The 27,770-nt window shown below is 36.0% G+C and overlaps 1 protein-coding gene across 2 annotated transcripts in view; it reads right to left on the bottom strand.

The window, feature by feature from the left end:
• Positions 1-27,770, bottom strand: part of TMEM135 (transmembrane protein 135) — a 163,343-nt gene that overhangs the window by 68,426 nt on the left and 67,147 nt on the right. Inside the window, exon 5 of one of the 2 annotated variants that reach the window (XM_027895834.1) lies at positions 21,962-22,027. The exons of the other annotated variant lie outside the window; for it this stretch is intronic. Within the exon in view, the coding sequence (XP_027751635.1) occupies positions 21,962-22,027 (66 nt within the window). The remainder of the gene's footprint in view (positions 1-21,961; positions 22,028-27,770) is intronic. 2 annotated transcript variants of the gene reach the window in all.

The raw sequence follows: 27,770 nt of genomic DNA, 5'->3' as shown, positions 1-27,770 counted from the left end.
AATTAGCTTAAGCCACACCAAAATCAAATCCTAGCCTGATACTAGCAACACAGTCAATTCAATCAGCATGACTTGAACCTCCCATCTTTATGACGTGGACAAATAAACATGAATTAATTGTGAATTGTTCAAATTAGGATACATTGAAAAAGCAGTATTAGAAATATACTTCAAATACATCAGAACTGAAGACTACAAAAACACTGACATCTCTCAATATTAAATCCATGTGTAGGACAAAATTTAAATCTGGTTACTTATCCTATAAGAGCATTACAAATGTGTAAATACTAAAAAAAGCCATAAATTTTCTTAGTAGTCTGTGCAGATGTCTCATATTGAGCTTCTGAACATAACTCCTTAGCTCGTGGTCCAAATATCATATAAGATTTCATGCCCACCATGAGAATTTCTGCTTGCCTGTCTCTTTTTCTTCTAGAGCTCTTAATCACTGAAGTATTACAAGGTTTGATATTACCTTAGTATCCAAAAAGGAACTGCAAGAGTTGTCTTTAAAAGTTTACAGGTGTTGAAATACTTCTACTGCTGTGAAGTACACACATTAAAATAATATTCCAAGCGTAATACTTTGCAAGCCACGGTATCCAGTAATTATTCATACTGGTGAAGTTTTCAAACAGTAGCAGAATATGATGAATTTCTGAGAAGCACTAAAAACTAGTAAAGCAACAGGTTTAAAGAAGTGGAAATAATGAATCTATTTTGATGATTCAGAAATAAAAAGCAGGGTTTTCCCACTATTACAACCACTTAACTATTAGTCAAAGTGGTGCATTTGATAATTAGAGTAAATTAGATGGACAAATTTTACAATTACTAAAAATTTTGGCGTGCTCAGATTTACTGAAAAACTAGTTACATCAGACATTCGTAACAACAGTTATTTTTCAAACTCAAACAGAGCTTCCTGTCCCAAATGCCTGAGCCCAAAGCTGCCCTCTCTGTTCTGCTGGTGAGACTGGAGGCAGGGCAAGGAATGGGCTGAGGAAGCCAATGTGGCAGCCAGGAGAAATACACAGGAAACTGCCAATTTTTTTTCTGAAAAATGCTGTTCAACTAGCAGACACCTCAAATGCTTTGAGATATATATACCTATGCAGTGGTATTCTGGTGTTTACTAACTAAGAAAGTATTATAAATCTATTATAATTATTTATGTTTATGCATAAATCCTCACCTTGGCTTGTCTAGTGATCCACAAACACATGTACATTTGAAAGACCTGTTTGGTGTGGCTGACAGCAAAGGATGAACAATCTCTAGTCAAGTGCAATAACTACAAAGACTTCTTGTGATAAGGAGAAAAAGTGAAAGAAAGTACATCACAAAATCACTCAATACACTGAACTCTGTAATGACTTAACACGAACATCTTCAAATACAACAAAGAGCTCAACTGATTTCTTTCTGCTCTCCAGAACACACCTGCTGCCCTTTTGAACTGTCTCATTAAGCATTGCTCTGAAGCCCACGACACCAAGCTCTAGCTAGCAAAGATTACAGGGCTCCACATATCACTCTTTCAGAAAACAGGATTTAATTCTGTATCTTCTGCATTTACAGACCACAAATGGTGCAGAAGACCAAATGATTTGGTTAAGACCCAGAAGTTAAAGGCCTTTCTGATTACAGGACAGGCACTTTGAAAGCACGCATAGATGATCATGAAATATTCGGTCCATTAAACTGACTCAAATTTTCCAAATCGCCACTGAGAACTTCAGAATTTCCCAAAGCAAGGTGTGTAAGGAAGTGAACTGCCAGCTAATGAAGTAAATTGACATTCAAAATGAGATTATACAGAGAAAATACTATTTAAACTTTGAAGACAGTGGATCATTATAATATAAATCAAAAAACCCACATCCTTGGGTACAGAGATGACCAGGTGAAAATACCTTTTCATCTCCCAGCTACTGCTAGACAAGCTCTGCAAAAATACAACTAGGAACAAATTGTGGGGCCAGTTCACTACTTCACCAAAATACATTATATCTTGACATTAATTGTACTCAACAGCAAAAAGAGCCATGAGAACATCTAGCTGCAATGCTACAACACTATAATCGTCTCTTTCCCATCACAGATTTATCACTTTTATATCATTAACACTGAAAACAACAGCTAAACAACATGACGCAGGCTCACTACCTTATTATATCAATGGGTTAACAAATTCAAATCCAAAAAAATGTAAACTCAAGACAAAATTTCTTTCCTGCAAATTGCAACAATGGAACTGAAATGAAATTGCATTTAGTTGAAATCCTGTTATCACTGGAAACTCTTTTTTAAAGTCAGCAGTTCTGACATAATTATGTTCCTGGCCTGTTTCCTCAACAGTCTCAAAAGATTTACCTGTAAAACAGCTTAAGTGCACATCCTACTCTGTAAGATGACACAGTGCATAATATCAGGGTATCCATCACATATAGAAGATGTAATTTTTCCTTCCCAATAGGGCACATAAGAATAAATCAATCGACAAAAAAAATATCTCAGTATATCTTAGTGAAAGTATCCTGGAACAAAAACTTCTTTCTGCAAACTTAATAACAAAGACAACTGAGGTAAAGAAGACATTTTAGGTTACCTCATCAAATTTCATTACTCCATATTTGAGGGAATGCTTTCACAAATACTCCTGAAAACTTTGAGTAAATTGTTACATCACAATTTCCAGGGATTTCAGAATTTTATTATTTTTTCTGAATCCAAGGAAGTAAGAAAAGGATTTAATCTTTACTTCATTTCCAGCACCACAAACATCTGCACTCACCTTCGCAGGGACAAAGGACTCTCACAGGGAAGACAAGAGCTCCTTATATTCCACCAGCCAACAACAGCTGCTCACCAGAGTATAAGCAGAAGTCTGTAATCTTACATTTTAGAATAGGCTTATTAAAAAACTAAAAAGGGAATTTTGTTGCTGTTGCTTTTATTTTCTTTTCAGAATAACCTCCCTGCCTTGCTGCCTTCTAGCGCTGTTACAAGTAATATTAAATTACTTCTTAGCATCAGCTGGTGGAGAGAGAAATCCCTTTGAGCTTTCAAATCACCCACATCTATACCTCACTTCCTATTTTGCAAAAGGTATTTCCAGCCTAGAGCCATCTCTTCTTTTTGGAACACTCAAGAAAATATTTGGTATTCCCTACACAGGTTCTCAACTGTCATTAGGGACTAAAATTATTCCTTAGCTGGACCAATTTCCTTTTCACGCTACCCAAGTTCAGGTGGTGGATAAACAGAAACAGCTTTGCAAACAAACACCCATTAAAAGTAAAGGAATAAAATATGTACAAAACATGAAAAAATACAAAATCAGAGAGAGAAGATCCCCAAACATGCTCCTTTTCCAGGAGTTATTTAAACAGTGGAAAACAAAAGGAGGCTGGATGCATGGTTTCAAATCTGAAGCTAAAGACAAACCAAACCCTATGCAGCATCCTTGCAGGCTGCTCACAAATCACTGGCCTTTAAATACAGGAAACAGGAAACACCGTGTGACCCCCCACCCACCCCATATTTGTCATTATTTGCACTATTGTCCCTATCTGCAAGGTATGGTTGACCTCACTTGGACCTTAATGTTCATGGACTGCAGGGAATCGTTACAGAAGTGAAAACCAGTGAGACAAAGGCAGAGGGGAGCCAAGCAGGCAGCACATGCCCCCAAACAGTCAAAATTCAGACGAACAGATCAGGTTACCCATATTCGAGTAAGTATACACCAGTGTAAAGCATGGACTGATAGTTTCAGCTATCAAATTAGAGGGGGAAAGCCTTGCAGAAATACAATACCACTATAGACAAAATTTTAATCTGGACACTGTTTGAATAGATTAGTCATGTTATAGATATTTGGTTGAAAGTTTGAAAATAAAAGTAATAGCTTTGGTGAACTATTGTGCTCATGTGAGTATTTTTTAAATTAAAACATCTTGCAAAGAATACTTTTAAGATAGTTTTTTCATGCAATCAAAATGATGCTATCATGTAACAACAGTGGGTATTAAATGTTTTTGACACTTTAAATTACTTTCTTGGTATCAATTCCAGCCACCGTTGAGAAGAAAAGAAACTCAACCTATTATTAAGAGAAGCACATCAGACCTGGATATATTCTCTTTGGTGAAAAGATACTGTCAGTAGATACACAAAGGGATTCACACAGAGAAAAGGCATCAAGTAAAAGCAGCAGCCTTTCCTAGGCTGGTTTTAAAACTTTCTGGAGGGAGGTTAAAAAAAAACTTCCTTCCCAGCAGGGCTGGACTCTTCTCCCATGAAACAACCAAAAGTCAAAGGAAACAGCCTCAAGCTGCAGCCAAGGGAGGTCTGGATTGGATATTAGGGAAAAATTATTCACTGCAAGGGTTGTCATGCACTGGAACAGGCTGCCCAGGGAAGTGGTGGAATCACCATTCCTGGAAGCGTTCAGAAGGTGTGTGGATGTGGCACCTGGGGACATGGTTTAGTGGTAGACCTGGCAGTGCTGGATTAATGGTTAGAGTTGATGATCTTAGAGGTTTTTTCCAACCTTACTGATTTTCCGATCCTATTCCACTTTATTGATAAGTGCATCTAATTTCTGCAGTGACTAAAGCCTGAATACTGTCTAGTCTTTACCGTTACAAAGATATTTTAGATGCCAATTAAAAGAATTACACCATGCTCTTACTTCAGTTCATAAGCTTACGTCTTTGACGTGTTTTCTTGGTCATACTTCATGTGCACCCACATGGTCTATGGGTTTCTGAGTTTTTTTCTGAACATCAGAACACCACTTCTTTGAGCGAACTGCTGTCTTCAGACCAAACACTGTAATTTTCCACTTAAACTGTAGTAATGGCAAAGCTTTCAAGTGGGGGACAGCCTGTTTCACAGAGTCTGGAGCATCAGGTGAGGTCACGACACACCCAAGGCCCTCCCTTCGTACAACTTACTGCATTTGCTGCACTCACTGACACTGTTTTGGTCTCGTGTAATTCAGTTGCTTCTGTTACAAGGACAACACAGCTTGGACAAAAATCTGTTCATCATGAGATGAATTCATGAAGACTGAATAAAATACATAAACTATTTTGATTCACAGAGTAATCCATTTTTTTCTCCCGTTAAGTAAGGTTTTTTCCTACATCTACTCACATGGGACTTTTTTTTTTAGCCAGGAATATCCCCTCCTTAGTTTTCTATGCCCTCCCTCCTTATCACATGCCATAAATCAAATGCTATTGCAGAATTATGCTATTCAAGACCTGGAAAAAGTGAAACTGATAATCTGCACCTTCCCACATTCTCTAAGATTTAACCAAGTAGAGCAGTACACAACCAGAAACTATTTATCAGATGAGACAGATCACTCAGAAGTGCAATAATAACAGCATAGCCCTTATAATACATAAAACACTGAAGGAGGCAACAGCAAAATGTTGACAGGGAAGCAGAAAAGGAGTTCAATTTTTCTGGAAATTATAAAAGAGGACCATTTTTGTAGGGGGCTTAGTCTTTGAATAAATTGGCTACTCCATAGCCTGAGAGTGACATGAAAGATGTGTTTCCTGAAGCAAAGGGGAAAAGGGAAATAATGATGAAGACATTGATGGAGACAATATGGAAAAGTTCAACATGCTGAGTTATTTTAAGTTTAGAAAAAATGTCAGGAATCCAGGAAAGAAAAAATATTATAAGAGGGAGGCAATTTCATTTAATTTTTTAAAATGTGTTGGAAAGAAAGTTATAATGTAAGTTTTAGAGGAAATACTACAGGCAGTAGAACTGATTTAAACCCTTTAAATTGCAGCCAGGATGATGACAGAGGAATTGAAAAAAGACCCAGCAGAATCAAAGAAAATGTCTGAATGGCTTATTTACAATTAAGTAAAACACAGGTTACCTGAGGAAGAATAATTCACTAGTACAACTCACAAAAAAATGAAATAAAATGGAAAGAACAGCTTTACCACTGTCCCATCATCAATGGAGCTGATCAATTCTGGGCTAGTCATCAGTCTACTCACTGATATTTAGGAAGAATAATTAAACCTGTCAGGACAAGGAAGAGGAATAAATTAGTACACCATTAAGAGTTCTTTTCAACCCTAATTACAAGCTGCCCTGCTTTTGAAAAAAAAAAAAAAAACTACAACAAAAAAAAAAACCACCCTAAAACCCACATGTTATGGGTTCTGTTGCCTCCTTTGTGTTCAAGAGCTTTAGTTTAAACTGCAAAAGAGGAAGCTAAACTGATCCTTAGCTTAGTATCCCTGTTCAGATATTGTAACATCAAAGCAATTCTCACATTGCTTCCAGAACTTCTGGAACTTCATACTATTCCTAGAACACCTATTTCACTACGAGAGCAATGAAATGCCTCTTCAAACACTGACCAACATTGTGGCTTATTACCAAGGGAGAAGCACATATAAAAATATTGTTTTGGGGGAAAATCATAGACCCTTATTGCCATTTGGTTTCTTAAAAACTAAACTCACAACACATACATACCACAACAAAATGAAATGAGGGCATAATACGAGCAGATTTATATATAAGAAGCCTATATGAATCTAAGCCTATATGAATCTAAAGCCCATGCTTTTAAGCAGAAACAAATCCAAGACAGAAAATAGCCAAGATTATGCAATTGAAAAATGAAAAAGAAATACTTGAGAATTAAGTTCTGTTATCTTCTGGTTCCTCATGAAAATATGTCTTTTATTGGAAAGCTTTGATATTGGAAAGCTTCTCAGGTCTCCTATAGTAAGTACTGAATCTCTAGCAAAGAGTTTTTCCTTCCAAATTAAAAAAAATAAAGTTTACACCTGAAAGGTTTTGATCAGTAGAAAGACAGCCTTAGACAACTTGATAAACATTCCTGGACATTCTGAAAGGCTATAATTTTGCTAAATCTATGGAAATTTAAAGAAAATTGTTACATGAAATAAAACTTTTAAAATATTTTCTCTCCCTCAAACATAGCACCATCTTTATCTTCTTGTTAGGTCACCTGAGTAGAAATTACTTTAGAATCATGTAACACATGACACATCAGGTCTTATCTTCAAAGGTGGTGGTGGGAAAACCCAAAGGAATTTCAAACCCCTGAGATATCAACCAAGAACTTAATTATTAAGTGATTTACTGCAGTATTTTGATACTATAATCTGCCTACAAAACAGGAATAGGTCAAAGAAAAATTCAAGCAATGCTGGCTCATTACTATATCTTTAAACGTTTGATGTGTATATTTTCAAATGTTCAATATAATACCAGATAGGAACACCAGAAACAGAAACACAATTCTTTCTCTTTTAGAGATCTTAAAATTCCTCAAAATACCCTGAGGGAATTGATAGAGACAAATCTGAACTCTCATCTGCACTGGGAAAATGACTGAGTTAGGTATACCAGCAATAAAAGCAGCTTTGTCTAAGTTTAGTTCTCCTAAAATCCCTGCTTAGGGAAACTTTCACATTCAGTGCTGTAGGACTGAAGGCATCTTAATGTCAGGTAGCAGAGAAATGACGTTGTAACTCACAGACAACCTTTCCCAGAGTCTTCTGATCAGACGGTGAGAATAATCTAAAGAGTCCCCCTTCAATGGGCTGGCCCAGTTCTCCCAGCATCACCCCAGCAAGGCTTGCACACTCGAACCACATCTCTCTGCCATAGCTCTCCCTTTGGGGATAAAGTTGTAGCAGGAAAATCTAGTGAGCTTTTCCTACTGATTATAAGAAAAGGCTGTCTTGACAGCTAAAATTAAAAAGTTAAAAAACCCAAATGTTGAATACTGGAGAAAATAGAAACGGAGTGGGGGGAAGAGGCAAAGAGACAACTTTCAAATGCATAAACTGATCTCTCTGCTTCAGACATAAGCATTTGACTAAACAGGCAATACTTTTCATTCCAGTATCAGTAATGTAACCTCAAATTGTGATTTTGTTTGCATAAAAATGCCTTGAGGTACATGACCGAGGGAGGAACATTTCTTAGCCAGTTAACTCTCACCTTATCAATATTTACCAAAACATTCATTAGAGTCAATAAAATAAAATTTCTTTTTAGTGCATTTTTGGATAAATTACCTTTTACTTCTTGCAGTAACTGATCAATCGACATATAAACCATCTGTACAATGTCTGCAAAGTACTAAGTGATATTGTACAGTATCATGTGTTAATCTCAACTGCATTTAATACAATTCCCCCAAGATGACGAATATAATTTCCCATAATGGTATTTTTCTGCATTTTACTTAGAACAGTATTTTCCATTATTGTCACGTTAAAATAATCAAAATATTTTGTGAATCCCGATGCCAAATGCTGACTGTAGAAATTTCATATACTAGAACTGAAATAACTTACATTGGGCTATTAAAGTATGAAAAAAACCTAATTCAAGCCACTTTCGCAAGTACAGTTCACTGCTGGAAGAACATGCTTGCGAAAAGAGACAGTTAGCACCTTACACCAAAACTGTTCCTTGATAAAGAAATGCCTCTACCAGCCCGAATTGCTTACTAGCTGCTGCTTTTAAATGGTTCTTTTCTATTCAAGATAAAATAAGAGAATGAACTTTAAGATCTTTGGTGGTTACCAAGAACATGGAAAGAGATTTCAGGCAATCTTTCCTTTACACATCATCACTACCATTCAAATAAAAAGCCAGTAAAGGACACTTTCTTTAAATGTGATAAACAGCTCCAGGGTCAGATTTGATTATATAAAAGTTCTGAGTTTCAGCAACTTAGAAGAGCTTCCTTTAAAAAAAAAAAAAAAAAAAGACCAAAAAAACCCAAACAAGTTTTATTAAACATATGTGCACACTTCCAAATGTCTGGAATTCCAAGCACTTTCCTTATGACTGGAAAATTGTACCCTCTCATAGTCTCCTCATACAGTCCTTTCAAAGTGAAACTGAGTTCAAGGGCATGCAGATGACACAGGGAAATTTATTTGTCTACATTTTTGTCCTGAATTTACACAAATTCCGGTGAGCTGTAATGAATGTCACAGGAGAGGAGTACATTGTGTACAAAATGCACTTACTGAAAAGAAATATTTCCACATCTGCCTCTGTTCAGTTCCATCCTGCACAGACCGCAAACTGACACAGCTCAGAGCCAACTCAGAGAAGTAAATTAAAAATGACTGTTGAACTGCTCTTACAAACAAGTTAAGAGAGATTTAAGATTCAACACATGCACAGGACTGAAAGCACCTGCCAGAGAGGAACTTTGTAAAGAACAGTTTATCTCTCCCTGTATTACAAATACTTCAGTAATGTACGAAAGGAGGCAGCAGGTCTGTTAATGCAATAAAACACCAACTCTTTCTTCTAATGAGGAGTGAAGCTTAGCTTCCAAACTTCAGTGAAATTCAAGAGGCAGGCAAAGAGAATGATTCATCTTATATCCCAACAATACTATTAGTCCTAAATTTGTAGCATGAAGTTTAAGGGTGGTTTTAGCATCACCTTGTATCACTGGATGGTTGCAAATAACAGAGGTTGTCAAGCCACTGCGACCCAGCTCCCAGAACCAGAACCCAAAACTGCAGGAGACCACTTTGGTTATCAAGGCCAGTGCTCTCTCACTGCAGGTAATCCCATTAATTAGTTTATGATAGGAATTAAGCACAGCTATTGCCTGACATCTTCAAAATATGCACTGGTATTTTGACCATATAGTGAAGAGATAAGAAGTTTGCTTTTCACACGCACTTCTAGTATTTGTCGGTCACTTACCTACCCAAGCCTCATGACGAGAGGTTAATACTACACTTTTGACCAGCCTTTTCCCAAGTTTATTTAACTATTTAACTGTTAAAAGCAGGTATCATCCCTTTTTAAGTTTATATGGTTCCTGGCACATGTTACTGTAATTCAGGTTTCTGGTGCATGTGTCTCATTGCTTTGTCATGTGGTGGGTTTTGCAAAAGACCTCAGACCTCCTTCATAAAAAGAGGTGAATGGAGATTGCAAAGCAAAGATGGGGGACACTGTCCTCATTTGCCTCCAAAAATGTCAGCCTGAGCAGTTCAAATTAAAAATATACACAACTGAAAATAGGCATAGAAAGACAGACTGGTAAGTTCTCCTCCCTGATGGTGCTATAAGGCCATCTACAAAATATGCTATTGAAAGCTATACTTACTCATTTAAGGAGAAATCTCACCATCATTTATAAAATGGTTATTTACTAAAAAAACCCCAAACATACATATTCTTTTTCATTACAATGAGGTATACCCCAAGGATGATAATATAAGCCAGATTTGGTAACTATTCCAGAGATTCTTAGTATAAAGCTAAGACAGGGTTCATTCCAATGAGTCTTTCAATGATCTGATATTAAAAAAAAAAAGAAAAAAAAATTAATGCTTAAATTATTATTTCCTGTCTAGCAAAAAGCTTAAGTCACTTGTTTGGTTAAATACTGTTGAAATCAAGGGGACCTAAACACACTCTTAAATTCACACCCTACTGAGTAGAGCAATAGAGCATGTGCTAAACATGCCCTTGGGAATCAGTGTCTCAGGCTGCACGCTCTTGCAAATATTCAGGCATGTGTTTAGTTTTGTTACTGTGAAAATTTCCATTGATAAACATGTCCATAGCTGTTAACAGGAACAAGACCTTGAGCACTACTGAGAAGGCAATCATATCAAACAAATTACAAATGCAATATTGCTTCTCTTCAAAAATCACAATCCCAGAGGCAAATGAGAGATTTAACTATATGAAAAAATAAGAGTAATGGAGTCAAAACCATTAAGAGGAAATTTTTACTACAAAAGTAAAGCAAGTTTTGTCACAGCTGACAAACAAAAGCCAATTTTCTTTGCTCAATTTCCACACCTTTTCCATACTCACAGTTCTTCAACATGAATCCAAAAATCCATAGTATTCACATTTTTAATCCTGCATAATTAACAAACAGTTTTCCCTCTTACTGCAATCAGAACCCCCCCATATAGGAAAATATAAGCCAATTGATGCCATATGTCCCTCTGAATTGTTATTCCAGATGTATTTCTTGTATTCCTTGGAGTCACAGAATTGAAGTTCCTGCTTCCTTTAAAAATAACACATTCCTAAAAAATCAAATGAAGCAATTTTGAGCATAGTCTGTTAATAAGATTCATTTTTTTGGTAATGTTCATTTCCCTCAGCATTTTTTCCTATAACCCGAGTACAAAATAAAGCAACAATTTGCTTATGACATATTACAGTGTCAAAAAGGACAAATGCATTTAGCTTTAGCTTTTAGCCTGAGATTCCTCTGGTCAGAATGGTTACCTTGGACAGGCATTTGAGAACTAATTTTTAAGTTTTCAATTCCAGTAGCACAGCATAACTTCACCCATACTCTGAAGCACTTGAATATGATCAGAAGGCTTGCTTTTAAAAAGCTGCTATGTTTAATTATCTTTCTCCTTAGCCTTGTAACAAATAAAAATGCATCATTTTTGTGGGAATATTTGCTTAACTGAAGGTTAACTGTGCTCTAAGTACTGCTAACAGAAAGTCAGAAGTGGGGAAGGCAGTTGCAGCAACAGCTTTCCCACACTGCCCTGCCAACAACCTCAACCTTGTTGGGCCATTTTCTCTAAGGGCTAGAAGTAATTAAGTTTCATTGCTAAATCGGTCTTGAGCCTGTCTTGAGCAGAAAAATCATTTATGCCTAATTGCATGCGGTGATGTGGTGAACAGTCCATTAGGCAGACTGCAGATACAAGTTTACTTTTCGCAGCTCTGTAGGATACTTAATAAATGAAAGGTCATTGTTTTATCCAGGCAGTCAGTTGTATAATACATATTTACTACAGAAAACAGTGCTGCTTCAAAAAGACTCATTATTTGAGTTTTTTGTTACATAGTTCTACTAAATATTTTGAGAGGTTTTGGGTTTAAAAACATGAATTTCTGAAACTTAGGACACAATGAAACTGAATATTTATTCTATAATAAACATATTTAATAATGATAATTTTATCACAGTACAAATATTTAAAACCAAGAATATTTAAAAAAAATAAACTGCCCATCATTTTTAATATAGGAAGATGCATATGTAACATATATATGCACAGTCACACACACATCTGAACACATGCACATGGCCAGAGGAATGTTCTCCATGACCTTAAGAAACTCCACATACTGTTTACTAATCAGAACCACATATTTTTCACCTGATTCCATCAACAAAGAATTAGTTTCCATTAAATTGTATCTGACAGGAACAGATTGGTTTCATGGTTCAGAGTGGGAGAATTGTTCCAGCAATTCATGCACCCTAACATTCCTGCTGCTGGCAGACCAAATCTTCACCTTTTGTAATCATCTCGCACTAAGATACCAGTCAAGAAAAACAATATAATCCTTTCTAAGAAGACAGCAATTTAGTATCGTAAAAATATTACAATAAATTATTAAAACAAACCAATGCAGGCAGTCACTACAGAACTCTAGCAATATTAAGTTCAATTAACACTCACCATTCCCAGTTCTTGACTACCCACAATGTTCACACCTGAGCAGTGAGCAATGGCACTTGACTTTATTCATAACAAAAACTTATTTTACATTTGTAGAGGTATTTAAATGTCTGATGCTAAGCTGTTCTTCTAAACATGTTTTTATCTAGGTATAGGGTTGGCCCCACAGAGTAAATCCATATAGAGTTCTTTAAAATCAGGAAGAAGTTAAAAGATTTTAAGTATGAAATTATTTCAGATCACTGGAGTGTGGGTACCAGACTTACACTGTCTATAAAAGCCAACTGTGCTCACAACCAGTCCTATGATAGAAATGCTCAGTCTCTTCCCTCTGGTCACTAAATAATATCACATGACAAATACTACACCTTGTTTTCAGTATCAGTTCCCAATCCCAGTAGTCAATCTCCCTACAAATTTGAAAAGAACAACAGTATTTTCCCATAGCTTCACTTTTTGGAAAGAACATGAACCCCTTAACCTTTGTAACTGTTTACCTTAGGTACTGTTGATCAATTTTCCTACAGCTGTCAAAAGAGAAATATTACTTATTAGTACTTACTTCATTCATTCTTTTCACATCTCTTCCCTTCTTACTTTTCAGCAATTTCATTTTTTATCAGTTCAGCACATGCACTCTCAAATTACTCCTTAATAAGGAAATTTAAACAATTGTTCATATGATTTTCAACAAACTTTGAACACCAAACAGAAAACAGAAAGAGCTTTCTCACTGACTGTAGGTACATCCATCCTTTTTTTTTTTGTGAAAACCAAAATGATGCATTTCGAATTGTATTTTGATTTATGCAATATTTACCTCCAGGGCAATTAAAAGTTACCAAAGACAGCTTTTTTTTTGTGTTTGACAATACTTCAGTAAGTCTAATATACAGATAAAGAGCATTAAAAAAAAAAACTTAAATTGAATGAGAACACTGTTTTCCAATAGGTTTATTACAGTTAATTAGCTGGAAATCATTCAATGTAAGTAATGTTTACAGTAAAGTTAAGATATCCCTCCTTTAAAGGGAAGGTTGTTGCATGGAGACCTCATAGCAGCCATCCAGTATCTGAAGGGGGCCTACAAGGAGGCCAGAGAGTTCCTCATCAGGAACTGTAGTGATGGGGCAAAGGGGAATGGCTTCAAACGGAAAGTAGGCTTAGATTACATGTTAGGAAGAAATTTCATACTTTGAGAGCAATGCGGCACTGGAATGGATTGTCCAGAGAAGCTGTCTGTGTATGTTCCATCCTTGGCAGTGTTCAAGGCTAGGTTGGATGGGGCTTTGAACAATCTGGTCTATTAGAAGGTGTCCCTGCCTGTGGTTGGGTGAGATGGAACTAGATGCTTTTTAGGTCCCTTCCAACCTAAACCGCTCTATGATTCTATGACTCTACATACAGCAATGAGTTAGTTGACATACATGAATTTATACTGTAAAGCGTTAGAGAAAATGACATACACTCATACAATCAAGATTATTATTCTGAGAACTTGAATCAAATAACTTGCACAGAAATTGAAGATCACCTGAGTGTAAGTTTTAGTAACATCTTTAGCATGTATTCAGCACACAGGAATGCAAACAAATTCTTAGCTTTATCGGTTTAAATAGCTTCTTACAGTTGCCTATTTCTTCAACTCTATGAATGCATAACATACATCAGTATCAACATCACTGAAGTGAGAACGCAGCACTATTTAAGTCCTAATCTCCAGTAGCACCTACTCTGCCTTTCCTCACATACGGAAGTAAAATTCTCCCTACAGATGATCTTTGCTCTGGCAGAACAATGGAGTTGCAGGGGGCAACTTTGGGGGCACATTTTAAGTATAAAGCAAGATGACAGCTTCATTCCAAGGCCATGACATCGAAGACCACAATTTGCATAGTTACTAAACAAATGCTGTCGGGTTACAGAAAATAAATGTCTATATTTGAAAGGACAATCACTAACTACATTTTTTAATAAGAAAGAAATTAAGAAGAATAATCTCTTATGAAAAAAATCTCATATATTTCCAGTATCATATATCTCGACTACCCAAAGTCATGTTAAATCAAAAACTAGATTGGGAGCTAAATATATTTCTTTACATTTAGTTTTGTTGCCATAATTTTTCATTGTCTACTTTTGCCAGGCATGCACTCCCTGCTTTGCTGATGGAAAAGAATAAAAAATCTGAAACATACAGGCAAAGTATTAAGGGGACAAAAAAAAAAAAAAAAAGTGTTTAAATAGGTAGTTCCCTCCTTACTTCTTTACTCCTTGAAAAAAACTTCTTGGTGAAATATACCTGCCAAATACTTCTTAGTTACTTTCAATTTACTTTTTTGCCCATGTTTCACATATTACTATTTTAAGATAAATACATACCATCAGCCTGCATTAAAGAAAATTACATTATAATGACAATAACACCTAGCATAATATGTCAAATGTTTAAAGTACTAAATCCCATTGTTTTGCTTCATGAAAAATAGACAGACTTTAATTTCCATATACTCTAAAGAAAAATACAAAACATGAATTACCTTGATGTTATTTCACTTCTGTTTTGAAATTTAAGTTCTCTAAGTTTTCAAACTTGTGTGTTACTTTTCTTCAGCGGTACCTCTCCATACTCTAGAACATGTAGATACTATCCTACTTTCAGATGTTTTGACCTTAGATTTACACCAGACATGACTCCTACAGTGCACTAATTTTTACCATTCCCTAACAAATTAATTCCATCACTTCTTTTTAAAATTATTTGGAGTAAGTCTATATTTTTTCAAGGCTTGAGATAATCTTTACTAAGAAACAGAATATCCTCAAGCAAATGGCTTATGAATAAGCAGAAAAAAATCTTCGTATTCAGCTACGGTATTGAGACAAATTTACTTTCCTCTTCCTGAATAACAATTAATTTAAAAACATATAAACTCCTTAAAATGGATAACCCAGGGCAAATAACTGAATACACAGCAAAAACATCACTGGAACACTGTACACTGGAACACCTCAAAGTCTGGTGGTTTTTCTCCCCAGGGTTCAATGGTATTCCCAATCTCTCTCTCTCTCTCTCAAATCAAGCTTTGGTTTTCACTACATTTAATCAAAAGAATTATTTACTTTTGACTTACTTCCAGATAACATAGATAAGGTATGCCAGTCTTTGGCAATTAAATTACCTTTGAACTGTTACCCATTGTGACCTGCCAGAAGGATTTTCCATATCTCAGTACTATTTTTAAATACTTCTGACACATATGCCCCAAAACCAAAACATTAGATCAGTAGACTATTAAACAGTTCTACTCTGATGGCTACAGTTTATCCATTTGCTGCTTCTTTACAAGAAGTTATAAAAGACAACCTCAATACTACTTCCAAAATAGACTTCACTAATGAGAACGCTGTTAACTATGTACAACAATAATTTAAATGAGTTTTTAATTGATGTTTCAGAACACTGTTATAGGATACCTTCATTTTTATTTTTTTTAAAGTATTTCTTTTGAAAAAGCTAAAAATCAAAGTACAGATTACTCTCTTGGGAACAGGGAGACACCTCCCTTTAGAAGAAAAGGGCCTCAGAGCTGCCTGCAAACAATTCCTTCCTTTTAGTTTTGGAAATACCTTCCCAAAACTAAGTAGGCAACTATAAGAGAAATTAATACTGAAATCTACCGGCACTTTGGATCTTACACGACATATATGATTTGCTTTAATTAAATTGACACTGTTTTGCAACATATTAAATTTAAAAAATGTACGTTTTCTTTCTGTGTACCAGAAACTCTTAACCAGGATGGGAAAAACCCAGAGGATAAGATCCAAGAGACCGGCAATCCTATTTCCAAGGCAGAAAAAGCCCACAAATGGCCCTACAAAAATTCAAGCTTCCTTGTACCAGGTCTGGTTTGCTAGGAAATATTATCCCTGCACTGAGAACATATGAGGTGCACCCTGATCAATAGCACTGCCTTTTAAACGTGCCCTTGGCTAAAGACAAAAAGCTTAAAAAATCGAGAGCCTTTGTGACTGTAACTACAGCGTCTCTACTGCTGCAAGATTTACATAAATCTGAGAAAACATCTTTCCTCACATATTACCATGACAGTACCAAACTATTCATGAAAAAAGCATGGAAACCAGAGATGCTGGGGGAGTTTGTGAGAGCAGAACTTTTGAATCCCAGATAATAAAGGCATCTTTGTGATAGGAAGGCACAAGGGTGAGGGGATCAGATGTCTGCTGTCCCACTGCCGTTTGGTTTCTAAGGTGTCTGCAAGTGATTATTCCTGATATGCCCCCGAGCTGAAACCACAGGAAACTGTGCACCCAAAGCAATTTTATTTAAATGAAAATTAATCTGAAATGATTCTTGGCACTTCTTCAGTACCTACAACGTGATTATTTATGACATCTTCCTGGGTTTCATGTATTACAAATGAGGCTGGCCAAAAACATGAGAAAACCCAAAATTTAAAAATCAAATCTAGAACACACTTACATGGAAAAGAGATCATCACTTAACAAATACTCAGTTGCACATCATCTTTACAGTACAAAACTAAATATCATGACACGTGTCATATTTCTTTCGAATTGCACCAATGGCAAGTAAAATTACAAAGTACCTTCCCATGAAAATAAGTACTGCAGTTATTGCTAACCATAAAAAAGGTTCATGTCTATATGGTTTTAACTGACATGTCAGTTGGATATACAACAGCTGAATTTCCAGGATTCTACACTGCACTCTGCTATGACATGGTGGACTGGGCAGAAGAAAGGCAAGGAGAACCTGAGCTAGCAGGAATGTCATTTCAATAGTGTACCTTCCTTTCCTACGTTCAAATTAATTCTGTACATCTGTGGAATGAACAGAAATGCTGCACGGAGGAACATTTCATATTGCTGTCCCCACTGTTATGTATTAACTTGTAAAATATAAAACCCCCTACATTTTAAAGATCCTTACTAATCACCTTGTTTAATTTTTAGCTAAAAACGTAACCACATCATTTGTATTTAATATGAATACAAAATCCATAGAAATTACTTTTTACCAATACCTGGGTTAAATTCATAAAACTCTGCACTTCACATTACTTATGTTACAGAAAACACACAGAACAGAAATTTAATTCTGAAATCTATTAAACATAGCTTTAAATGAAAGCAGAGACACGTCTTCTTTCAACAAAGTCAACTTTCAAGCATGGATATTTACTGATATAGCAATGCATATCATTACATGTATTACACTAGAAGGCCATAAGCCATTTAAGTTAGAAGGTACAATAATCAGTTATATTTTATATATATTTATACTTCAAATTTGGTTGACAATGATATTTTTAGGGCTACAAATGCTCCAAGCCTCATTATCCATGAGGGCACTGGTTTGGCAACTCCCTTTAAGCTTCACTGCTGCTGTATCCCCAAGACAAGACACATGTACATGGGTGCACATTTGTTAAATTTCGCCCATTCTTCCATATCGACAATAGAACTGGTAATTCTCAAAGGAATCAGGAATCATCAGCAGCAGGGAAGTCTATAGAAACATGTGCTTAAAAAAATGTCCCAAACATTTTCCAGATGAAAAGTGATTAAGACACTTTCACTGTATTTTTTCCATTAAGGGTTCCACCCTCTCCTTAATCCCCCTGCTTCTTCTCTGGGTGCATTTGTTTCTCTCGTCTACAGGGACTGAGAACATCAATCCTGTAAGCCAGTGTCCTAATCAGATCTCTCCTTGTTCAGCATCTCCACATGATGTACATATCTTATATGACACACTGGTTTTGATACATCATTTGCTCAGTGTAAACAAAACTGGTCATTTCGAGTTAAAATTAGGGAAGTTTTCTCTCTGTGTGCAGTCATCAAACTTAACCTAAGCTTTGCCAAATGTATTCCATCCTGCTACCAATAACTCCGTGACTTCTCACAGGCCAGTACTTACAATCTTTATTCCTTATGGTTCTCCTTTAGGGTTCAACACGCATCAGTAGAAGCTCCAGGGGACACAGAACTGGGAAGCACAAACAGACAACTCTGAAGCACCTGCAACCTCCTATTTCCTTTGTCACTCTCTTTGGCAGGCAGGCTGTTGCTGCTCTTTTTCCTCAACCCCACCACTGCTGCCACATCAGCCATCACCTACAGAGACAGCAGGTCTGTCTGGAAGAGGCTAGACAGCATGAGGAACTGATGGCAGCAGATCTGGGCCTCCTGCACGAACACCAGAAGCAGAAGAAACAGCTGGAGAAGCTCTCTAGGTGGTGTCAAGCCCAGGTTCCCCGAATGCACAGCTCTCAGCTGCGCCGATCAGCGGCTCTAAACCTTGTGTCAGTAATGAAATGCATCCTAAGACTTCCACACAGAAGCACAGCCATGGGATTTGCTGTGAGCACACCTGCTCATGCAATTTTTGGATCATTTGGGAATCAGCTAGAAGTGCTAACAGAAATGAACAAGAATCTGCCTCATGCTCCACACCCAAAACAAAACAACTGATAGAAATAAAGATGAACTACAACATATTTAATCTTGAGAATCAAGTATGCTTTTGGATTTGATCCCTCCCATGGATGCTACACTTCAATCAAACCAGGAGCAAGGGAACTGCCACAAAATTTTCAGGAACACCTATGATCTATAGCCCACAGTTAAACAATTTTTGGCACTATGTTCCCGATTTTGATAACTACTTTTGGCAGCACAGTTTTCTAAAATCCTAACAGTAATTTTACAAACCACATGCAAAAGTAAAAAACCTAAACACGTACGACCTAATTTTTCAATTTCTTCAAGGATAATAAAGGAAAAACATAAAAATTCTATATGCATAAAAGCTTCACGAGGCACAACGAATGAGGAAATGTTGAAAGGAGGAGAAAAGGGATTTCCCATGGACATTCAATATTATAACTTAGAAATCCAGCTGGTGATGACAACTGGATTATAATGGGCAGCTTTTCACACCTCCTGTTTTGCCTGTAGAAAAGAAATGTTTGCACATTAATCCATTCAGTGGTGCAGACAGAATACTGCCACTTTTTTTTCATTTATGAATTTCAAACAAACAGGTATGATTTTTGCTTTTTAATACTGAACAGTTTCACCCCCTCTCAAATTTTAAATGGTGTTACATTTTTAAGTTATGGTGTGAAAGTTGAACAGTGCTTTTGCACGTTGGACTGCTGCCTCCGTGTTTTGAAACTTCCAATAAACAACTTGCTCTGCTTTGATTTTCACTGCCAAATTCACACTTCTCAAACACAGTCAACTTTCCTTCATATTCAATTTATTTTCTGGTTCCCTTTCTACTTACACACTGTGCAAACATCCAGCAATTTCGTGGAAAAGCTAAAAAAAAAAAATAGTATGACTCTTGATGATTATATGTTTCTTCTGGAAAAATTAGTTTCATTTGAATAATGTAATTTCCCTTTTTCAGACTAGGAAATTATAATTACACAAAGGAATTTAATGAAATATCTCCCTTGAGCAAAACTGTCTTCCCTTTGCATAAAACTCAATAAAAATATAAGAGAGAAGAAAAGGTATTTTCTTATTTTTCCCCCGGCTTCTTACACAAAAAGTCAATTCTGGAAAGTCTTTTATCTATGAATTATCTTGCGTAGCTTTGACTGCATTTCCACTGAAGCCCAAGGAGTACCTCGTCAATAGTATCACAGGACACTCTACACCAACATAAAGTTCACCGTCATCAAACAGATGCACTTTCTCTCAGTTCCTTTCTTGATAACCATGGTTACATCCTCTCACCACTTATCCTGCTGCTTCTCATCTGGTTTTCTCTAGCCCTTGAAGTGGTTTAACTGATAAAAGATCAGAGGGAATATCTGAAGTAGAAGTTTTTCTACCACATCAGTGAGCTGAACTGGCTCAACATAAGATATATCAGATACAGAAATTACTAATATCATTCACAACAGAGATCATTATGTCTGCAGTAGTCCTGGTATTTTGCACTGCAAATAGTACAATTAGTTACACTATAAAATAAAATATCATTTGATTTTTCCATAATTCACACCACTTAGTGAGTAATTACAAGGATGGAGATTCCACAAACTCTTTGGGCAACCTGGTCATGAAAACATAGAAAATTAAAACCAAAATTAAAAAAACAACAGGGAAAAAAAACAAACAAAAACTAAACAAACAAAAAAACAAACACACACACCCCAAAACCCAAACAAAATAACAACAAAACAAAACACCACTAAACAGAGAATTTAGAAGGGTTGCAAATATTTGGTTATTAACACTTCTGGAAACCACATTACATTCCTCTGTAGAAAAGACTGAAGAGAGATATATAAAATAAATAGAGCACCCAGATACTCTGAAAAGCTTAAACTATGGACAATGGCAGGACATGAAATCTCAGGTACATCTTCAAACACCAATGCAAAGATATATTACTTTGTTGCCAAAGAGAAATTAAGGGAACCTCATCAGCATAAAGAATACTTCATAGCACAGCTGGGATTCCAGAGTCAATCTAGGTCTACATTCCAGATTGAATGCTGTATCCTTGATAGACAAAGTTATCTAAAAATTTGATCAAATCAGATTACCACGGAAAAACACTAAACTTTCTATATTTAAAACCCTACACACTGTAGCATCCAGTTGTGGCAATGCCCAGATAAGTCCTCATTTCTAGTATCATGACTGACTACAGTATTTTTAAACTATTATTATCTACTTATTATATTTATTTTATTATATTTATTATTGATATTTTTATAATATTATTTAATTTTTATTATTTTATTTTTATTGTTTAAATTAAATTCAACTTAAGTATAAATTGTACCTCCTCATATTGGAGATATTTAATCATCCATGCTCAAAACAATGTTTACCTGATATAAAACCGTACAAAGAAGGTAAAAACAAAAATATGCATGAGCAACAAAATATTCAGATATATTTATCATTTTTAGAATAATAATGTATTAATACTTGGTATATTATGGGAAGTTACTATTTCTTGAAAGGAACAAAGGATGAAGTCACCTCTCCACAGCTACCCAGTAACAAATACTGACATCATGTGAATTTCTCTAGATTTGATAAACTTAATAGAGAAAATCCAATGAAAAACAACCCAGCTGAAAGGACATTCCTGTGAGTCACTTCTATTATAAGGCTAAGTTATGACTGAAGCAAAGAGAAAAACAGAGTGCTTTTTGAAAAATACTTCATTTCTGGCTGGGCAATACTTAAGATCCTGTTCTCCTTTAAAAAAAATACTGTAATGTAGGTATGCAAGTTATATATAGTCCAGCTCAGTACATCTCCCAAGAATTTAAACATTATTATATTAATAAAGCATTATATCACATATAAATAAAAAAGAAAACAAAAGATACAGATATAATCAGCCTTACTTCTCCATGTCTTAAAGGTGTGATAGCTCCTCTTGCTACTGCCATTCGGAACAAGGTTTCTGTGGCCTGCATCAACAAACACACACACAAATTCGTTACTGAAAAAAACAGACAGCACAGCTCATGAAGATTTATTTCAATTCTTATAACATTTTTTAAATTTTCTGCTACCTTCTAGCCCCTATTTTACACTTGAAACCCTCGAGTAAGTAAATCAGACCAATCTGCACAGCTTAGGCAAAAGTTGATTGCAAGGCGAGACCTGTATCGAGGATTTCAGCCTCAGCATAAGTAACCACCTGAACAGTGCACAGTCCTCCCCAGCACCACAGCAGTTCCACAAGACTCTTTTTGCAGGTCAGATACACTCAGCCATATAATGGTCTTCCAGAGGCTACCAGGTAAAAGTGGCATACTGAGGGAAAAATAGCTGTATGGTATTTCACAACTCATAAAGATAATTTTGAAACGTGCTGTTTAACAATATACACTGAAACTGACAAATTAGTATGAAAAAATAGTACGAGTCAGTTCTTTTCCTAAAAGAACCTGCGCCCCTCTTAACTCTCAGTAATGGTGATATTACAAAACACAACCCCGTCATGTGCAAATGACAGGGAACATAACTTCGGGGAAATCTTTAATTAGGGTGCATACCTTTCTGTGTTAGTCAGCCCATCCTTTCCTTAATTCAGTGGGAAAATTAGCATGTACTTCTGACATTATATATAGATTACTGGCCTAATGCAAACTATAATAGGTTCTGTACCACCATTTTCTCTACAAGATGGTTGCAAAAAGGCAAGAAGAAAAATTCACAGGTTACATGAATTCATGGATTGGCACATCAGAGTACACATGAATAGATTTGTTTTAAAGACTTGTTTCCATAGCAAACAGTGAAGCCGGTTTCAATTTCAACTGTAACAAAACATGGTTCTAATATCTGGTTCTAATTAAGAAAATACTCCAACATTTAAGGATCTATGTTAAGGAGCAGTTAGCAGGCTCTTTGGAAAAAAAAATACCACATTTAGAAAGTTTATAAATAAAAGCAGTTTGCAATAGCTGATCATCTTTCTAAATAGAGATTTAAAAAAATCAGCAGCTCAATGCTGCCATGACTGCAAAACTTACTGGGTTTCTGCTACACTACCTTAGGACAACTGTATCTCAACAAATGTAATATCGAAGACATCACTTGAGATTAATTCCTCAGTCTTTCTAGACACAGATTATGTGCGTTTTACCCTTTTCTAAATAATTTTCTGCAGAAAATAACTTAATAAAAGACCTTCTAATTAGCTTATGTTCCACCCACATACCTGTAAATGAATGTGTGCACTCCAGAACACTGGGCTGCAAAACCTATTTTTTCATTTACACCCAGGAGGATGCAGGGCAATGCCCCACTGCAATTCTGTTTCTTAGCCCTTTCTCCTCTGAGAGATGAACCGAACCCTATACAGCCTTTTGTATTTCCCAAAATTGGTTTCTTTCACCAACATTTTTAGGGATGTTTCAACCGAATTGAGCATTCTCTCTATACAGCTAAGCTGCTTTCGTTTCTTTTGAAAACCATTGGCGTGCATGACTTTCTTTTCAATCTACTTGTAAAAGCTCTCCCTTAATACACTTGTACTCACATCGTTAATGCCAGATGTCAAAGCCATTCAGAAATGAGGAAACATCACAGCAATAGCAAATGTAGCACCATGGATGTCCTCCTGTGGGCCACCCTTCATGTGCCGGGCATCACTTAGAAGATTAGCACTACAATCACAGCTTCTCACCCAAACTGCATGGGGGGATGAGGCCACCTATAGCCATTCCCAGACTGACAATGACAAGGCCAGAGAAAGAGCTATTGGGGTTTTATTTTCAAAGTTTATCTTTCAAAGGTATAAGGGCCTAATTTTACTACTGGTGTAATCTTTAGGCTGAAGGAGATGGACAAGGCAGAAAATACTTCAAGCCTGCATCCTTTTGACTTTTTAACACCTTCACAGGGCTATAACTCACACAGACTAATGATAAAAGTAATCAGCTAGTAACATTTTGCCAGTCTTTAAATACATCTGTAACACTTCTGTTTTTTCAAAGTTTCTACACAGTCTTCAATTTCTATTTTTCTCCTTTCTGCCCCATAAACGCAGACACAAACAGAATTCTACTGGAGCGTGTCCAAACAAAAGCAATGGAGCTAGGAAAGGGTCTGCAGCACAAGTCTTATGAGGAGCAGCTGAGGGAGCTGGGGTTGTTTAGCCTGAACAATCCGAAAGGAGGGTGTAGTGAGGCAGAGATCAGTCTCTTCTCCCAAATAACAAGTGATAGGACAAGAAGAAATGGCCTCAAGTTGCACCGGGGAAGTTAAATTGGATATTAGGAAAAATTTCTTCCTGGAAAGGGCTGTCTACCACCAAAAGCTTGTCCTTAATGCTCCACAAAGAATAGATGAGAAGAAAACTGCACAAATGAAGAATCCCACATCATCAATGAAAAAATAACAATGTGCTTCCATACCTCATATACTTTCTGGAATTCCGTACATGATAACATCTTGCTGAAAGTAAGAGGATCCCTACAGGACATCCAATCTACTCTGACTAAAAATCTAGGTTATTGAACACATCTTGCCTGGCGTATATCTAATTTCAAATTTACCAAAGTTATTACTATAATAATAGTCAATATTCATGCTGCATAATATTCACATATGACTTATTTCAATACTGTTTAAATCCCTCGAACACAAATGTCATATGATTTTTAAATAATGTTAAAGGTATTAAATATATTGAACTGGGAAGTTTATTTCATTGTATAAATCTGATAAAAATATGCAGAGTACTGCTGACACAAAACATGCCACAAATCATCCATTTATGAAATAATAACACTATTCTCAAAGACACTGTTGACTAGGAATGTAGCTGATTTGTAACTGCTTCTGCACTAAATATTACATTATAATCAGATTATTTAGGAAGCTGTAAAAATTTGAGATTTATTTGCATTCAGTTCACTGTGAATAAGCCTAAAATAAGAATCATTACAGGCTTAGGCAATGACTTCAGATACTTCTACTCAGCAATGGGAGTGAGAAAGCAAATTACAAACATGTAGTTTTAGTGATCTCAGTGTGAAATAAATGTGTTGCCAAGCTGATTGTTACTGAATCCTAAAATTGTTCTTCATTATAAAGAATGTACAGTGTGTTACATTATGTCAGAGGTGAAATGGCAGCCTAACTTATCTCACTACTCTGTAACACCATGCAAGCTCTAATGTCATCTCCAGACAAAGATGACCAACTTTTCCCACTCCAAAAATAGAAGTTGCTTCTGATCAAATTCCTTGCAAGCGGGTTTAAAAAATATCTTTAAAAAAAGAGAGAAAGCACTTGTACACAGAAATAAAGTGGAAAATAATGGTGCATTATTGATGGAAATGGTAGGAAAAAGAAAAAAAAAAGTACTTTAGATTCCAGATGTTTTTAATTTTCTAGGTATTCACAAAAATAAAATGGTCTTATAATAAGTTATCAAAATAGTTACTGTTTTACCAAACTTAAAACTGTAAATGCAAGCAGTGGAGGGAACTGCTTATGACAATTCATTAATTTAGAAATGCATGTTTTTTAATCACCTGACAACTTCTGGCATCTACTTCTAATTGTGCATTAAAAAAACCCAAACAAACAACAACAACAAAAAAAAGAAAACAAAACTATTTAATTAATATGAAAATGGTGTATATTGTTTATAAGAACAAAAATGGAAGCAATACCACAAAAGACATTTTTTCACTATTAGGTTTGTTGATCTTGGATACAACAGCTACCTGACAACTCTGGCCTATAAAATTTGTGCTTCTCCATGAAAAGCAAATTACATTATAAAAAGGCTTTTGACAGATGATCTGAAATCATCAATCTTTCAACTTGATTATGTATGAACTATTGCAATAGCCCATATTAGCTCACCATCATACAACTTTTGAAAACAAGTGAGTGAGATTCAGAAGGGTAAGATTCAGAAGCAACAATGCAAAATGCACAGGAAGCTTCTGAATTTTTTTCTCATGAATTCTGTACACAAAACATCAAGTGTAAGGGAACCTTACTCCAGATGACAGATTTAACTGAGAAGCTTAATTATTTTTACAACTTTCGATGAAATTACTACAATACTAGTGCAGAATGTGCTGCCATCCTATATATTTTATAGATTTAAAATATTTTTAAGTTATGTTAAAATACAACACTGAAGCTGAACCAAAACTTTTAAAGAGACAGATATTTAAGCTCCTATTTTCTGAAAAACCATAAAAAATTCAATTCATTCCACTTTACAGATGTGAATTTCTTATACCTCCATCTTTTACTTTTTAAAAGGAGTCTGAATGTGTCCACCTTCATTACTGAACTGCTGAAACCTTACTTGTCCAATTGAGCAGATCTGCACATATTTGACTTCTGCGAGGCACAAGTTCTTTCCAGACATCATTAACAGATCAATTAATTTCTTACCTTTACCTTCTACAAAAGCAACTTAATTGTGAACTCTCTATAGCCTAAGCAATTTAACCCCTAAGATGAAGCATATTTTACAGAGTTCATTAAAGTCTTGCATCCGCTCTTCTGAAACTTCTCTAATTTTTTCCCAAATTCAGCTTTCAGAATACCCAGAGAAAACATTGCACCAAATACCCATCTTTGCATTCCGTAATACTTGATCTCCCTTTCCTCTGGTTACTTCCACAACATTTGTGCAAACAAAGGACACACCTGGCTGTGTCTCATACAGCAGAAATACTATATGAAAACTGTTCTTCTTTCTCAAATGATAAATGAGTGTTGATTTCCTAACTAGATGTTTGGGGATTTGCAAAACTCATCACTAACATAGCATAAATAAACCAGTATTAAAACTAACAATACTAATAGCATAGTAAATCCCTTTGAATTAAGTCTTGCTCCTTCCTGAGAACATTTTCAAATTTGTCAAGTAAACACAGGCTCAAATTTACAAACTGTTCAGGGCAACTTCTATTACACTTACAAATTCCATTTGTGCTCATCCTGCACTTTCAGGGTTAATAAACTCTGCAGTTGTGGTATATGTAACATTTTCCAAGATTATGATTTTTTTTTTTCTTCTCCTGACCTCTTCTCTACCTATTTTTCTCCCTTTCCTTCCTCCCACCCCCCTCCCAAAAAATGCTTGGTATTTACATCGGGATTCCTGGTCCCAGTCTGTAACTGACTTTCACCTTTCTTTAGTTTTCTCTACACAAAGGATTGAACAGTTCTACACTGCAATTAACTACATAACAGAAAGCCAGAGAAAAAAATTAAATCCAGCAGTATAATGCTCATGAACTGAATTACCCACAAACCAGGCCAGCAGCCAGCATGGGAAACTGAAGAAATGGGCCATTTAATCTCCTCTGCCTCAACAGCAATGCCAGAGAAAGGAGGTCCAAGCAAGCCTGCCCTGCCACCATCACAGAGCAGAGGTTTCTGCATCTGAGAAATGATCACTGAAGCCAGCTAAAACCTTCATTCTTTCCAACCACACAGCAGAAGGACAGCAAACAGCTGCAAGCTGGCCTGCAGAAAGCACATGACAATTGACAAACGTGGTTTTGATTAGTAATGCTGCCAGATAGAATAAAAGATAGTGGCTGAAAGACCACTCTGGCCAGAGTAGGAATATACAAGCCCACTTGCATATAGTCAGTGCCCCTCAGGATTTAGGGTCAGAGAAATCTTCAGATTTTCAGCTCCAAAATGCTTAGAAAGAGC

The sequence above is a fragment of the Empidonax traillii genome, unplaced genomic scaffold (assembly GCF_003031625.1).
Source record: "Empidonax traillii isolate 1590-97213 ecotype Southwest subspecies unplaced genomic scaffold, ASM303162v1 scaffold471:size1368335, whole genome shotgun sequence".
NCBI lineage: Eukaryota > Metazoa > Chordata > Aves > Passeriformes > Tyrannidae > Empidonax > Empidonax traillii.
Note: the sequence above shows the minus strand (reverse complement) of the source record. Positions and strands in the feature narration are given on the sequence as shown.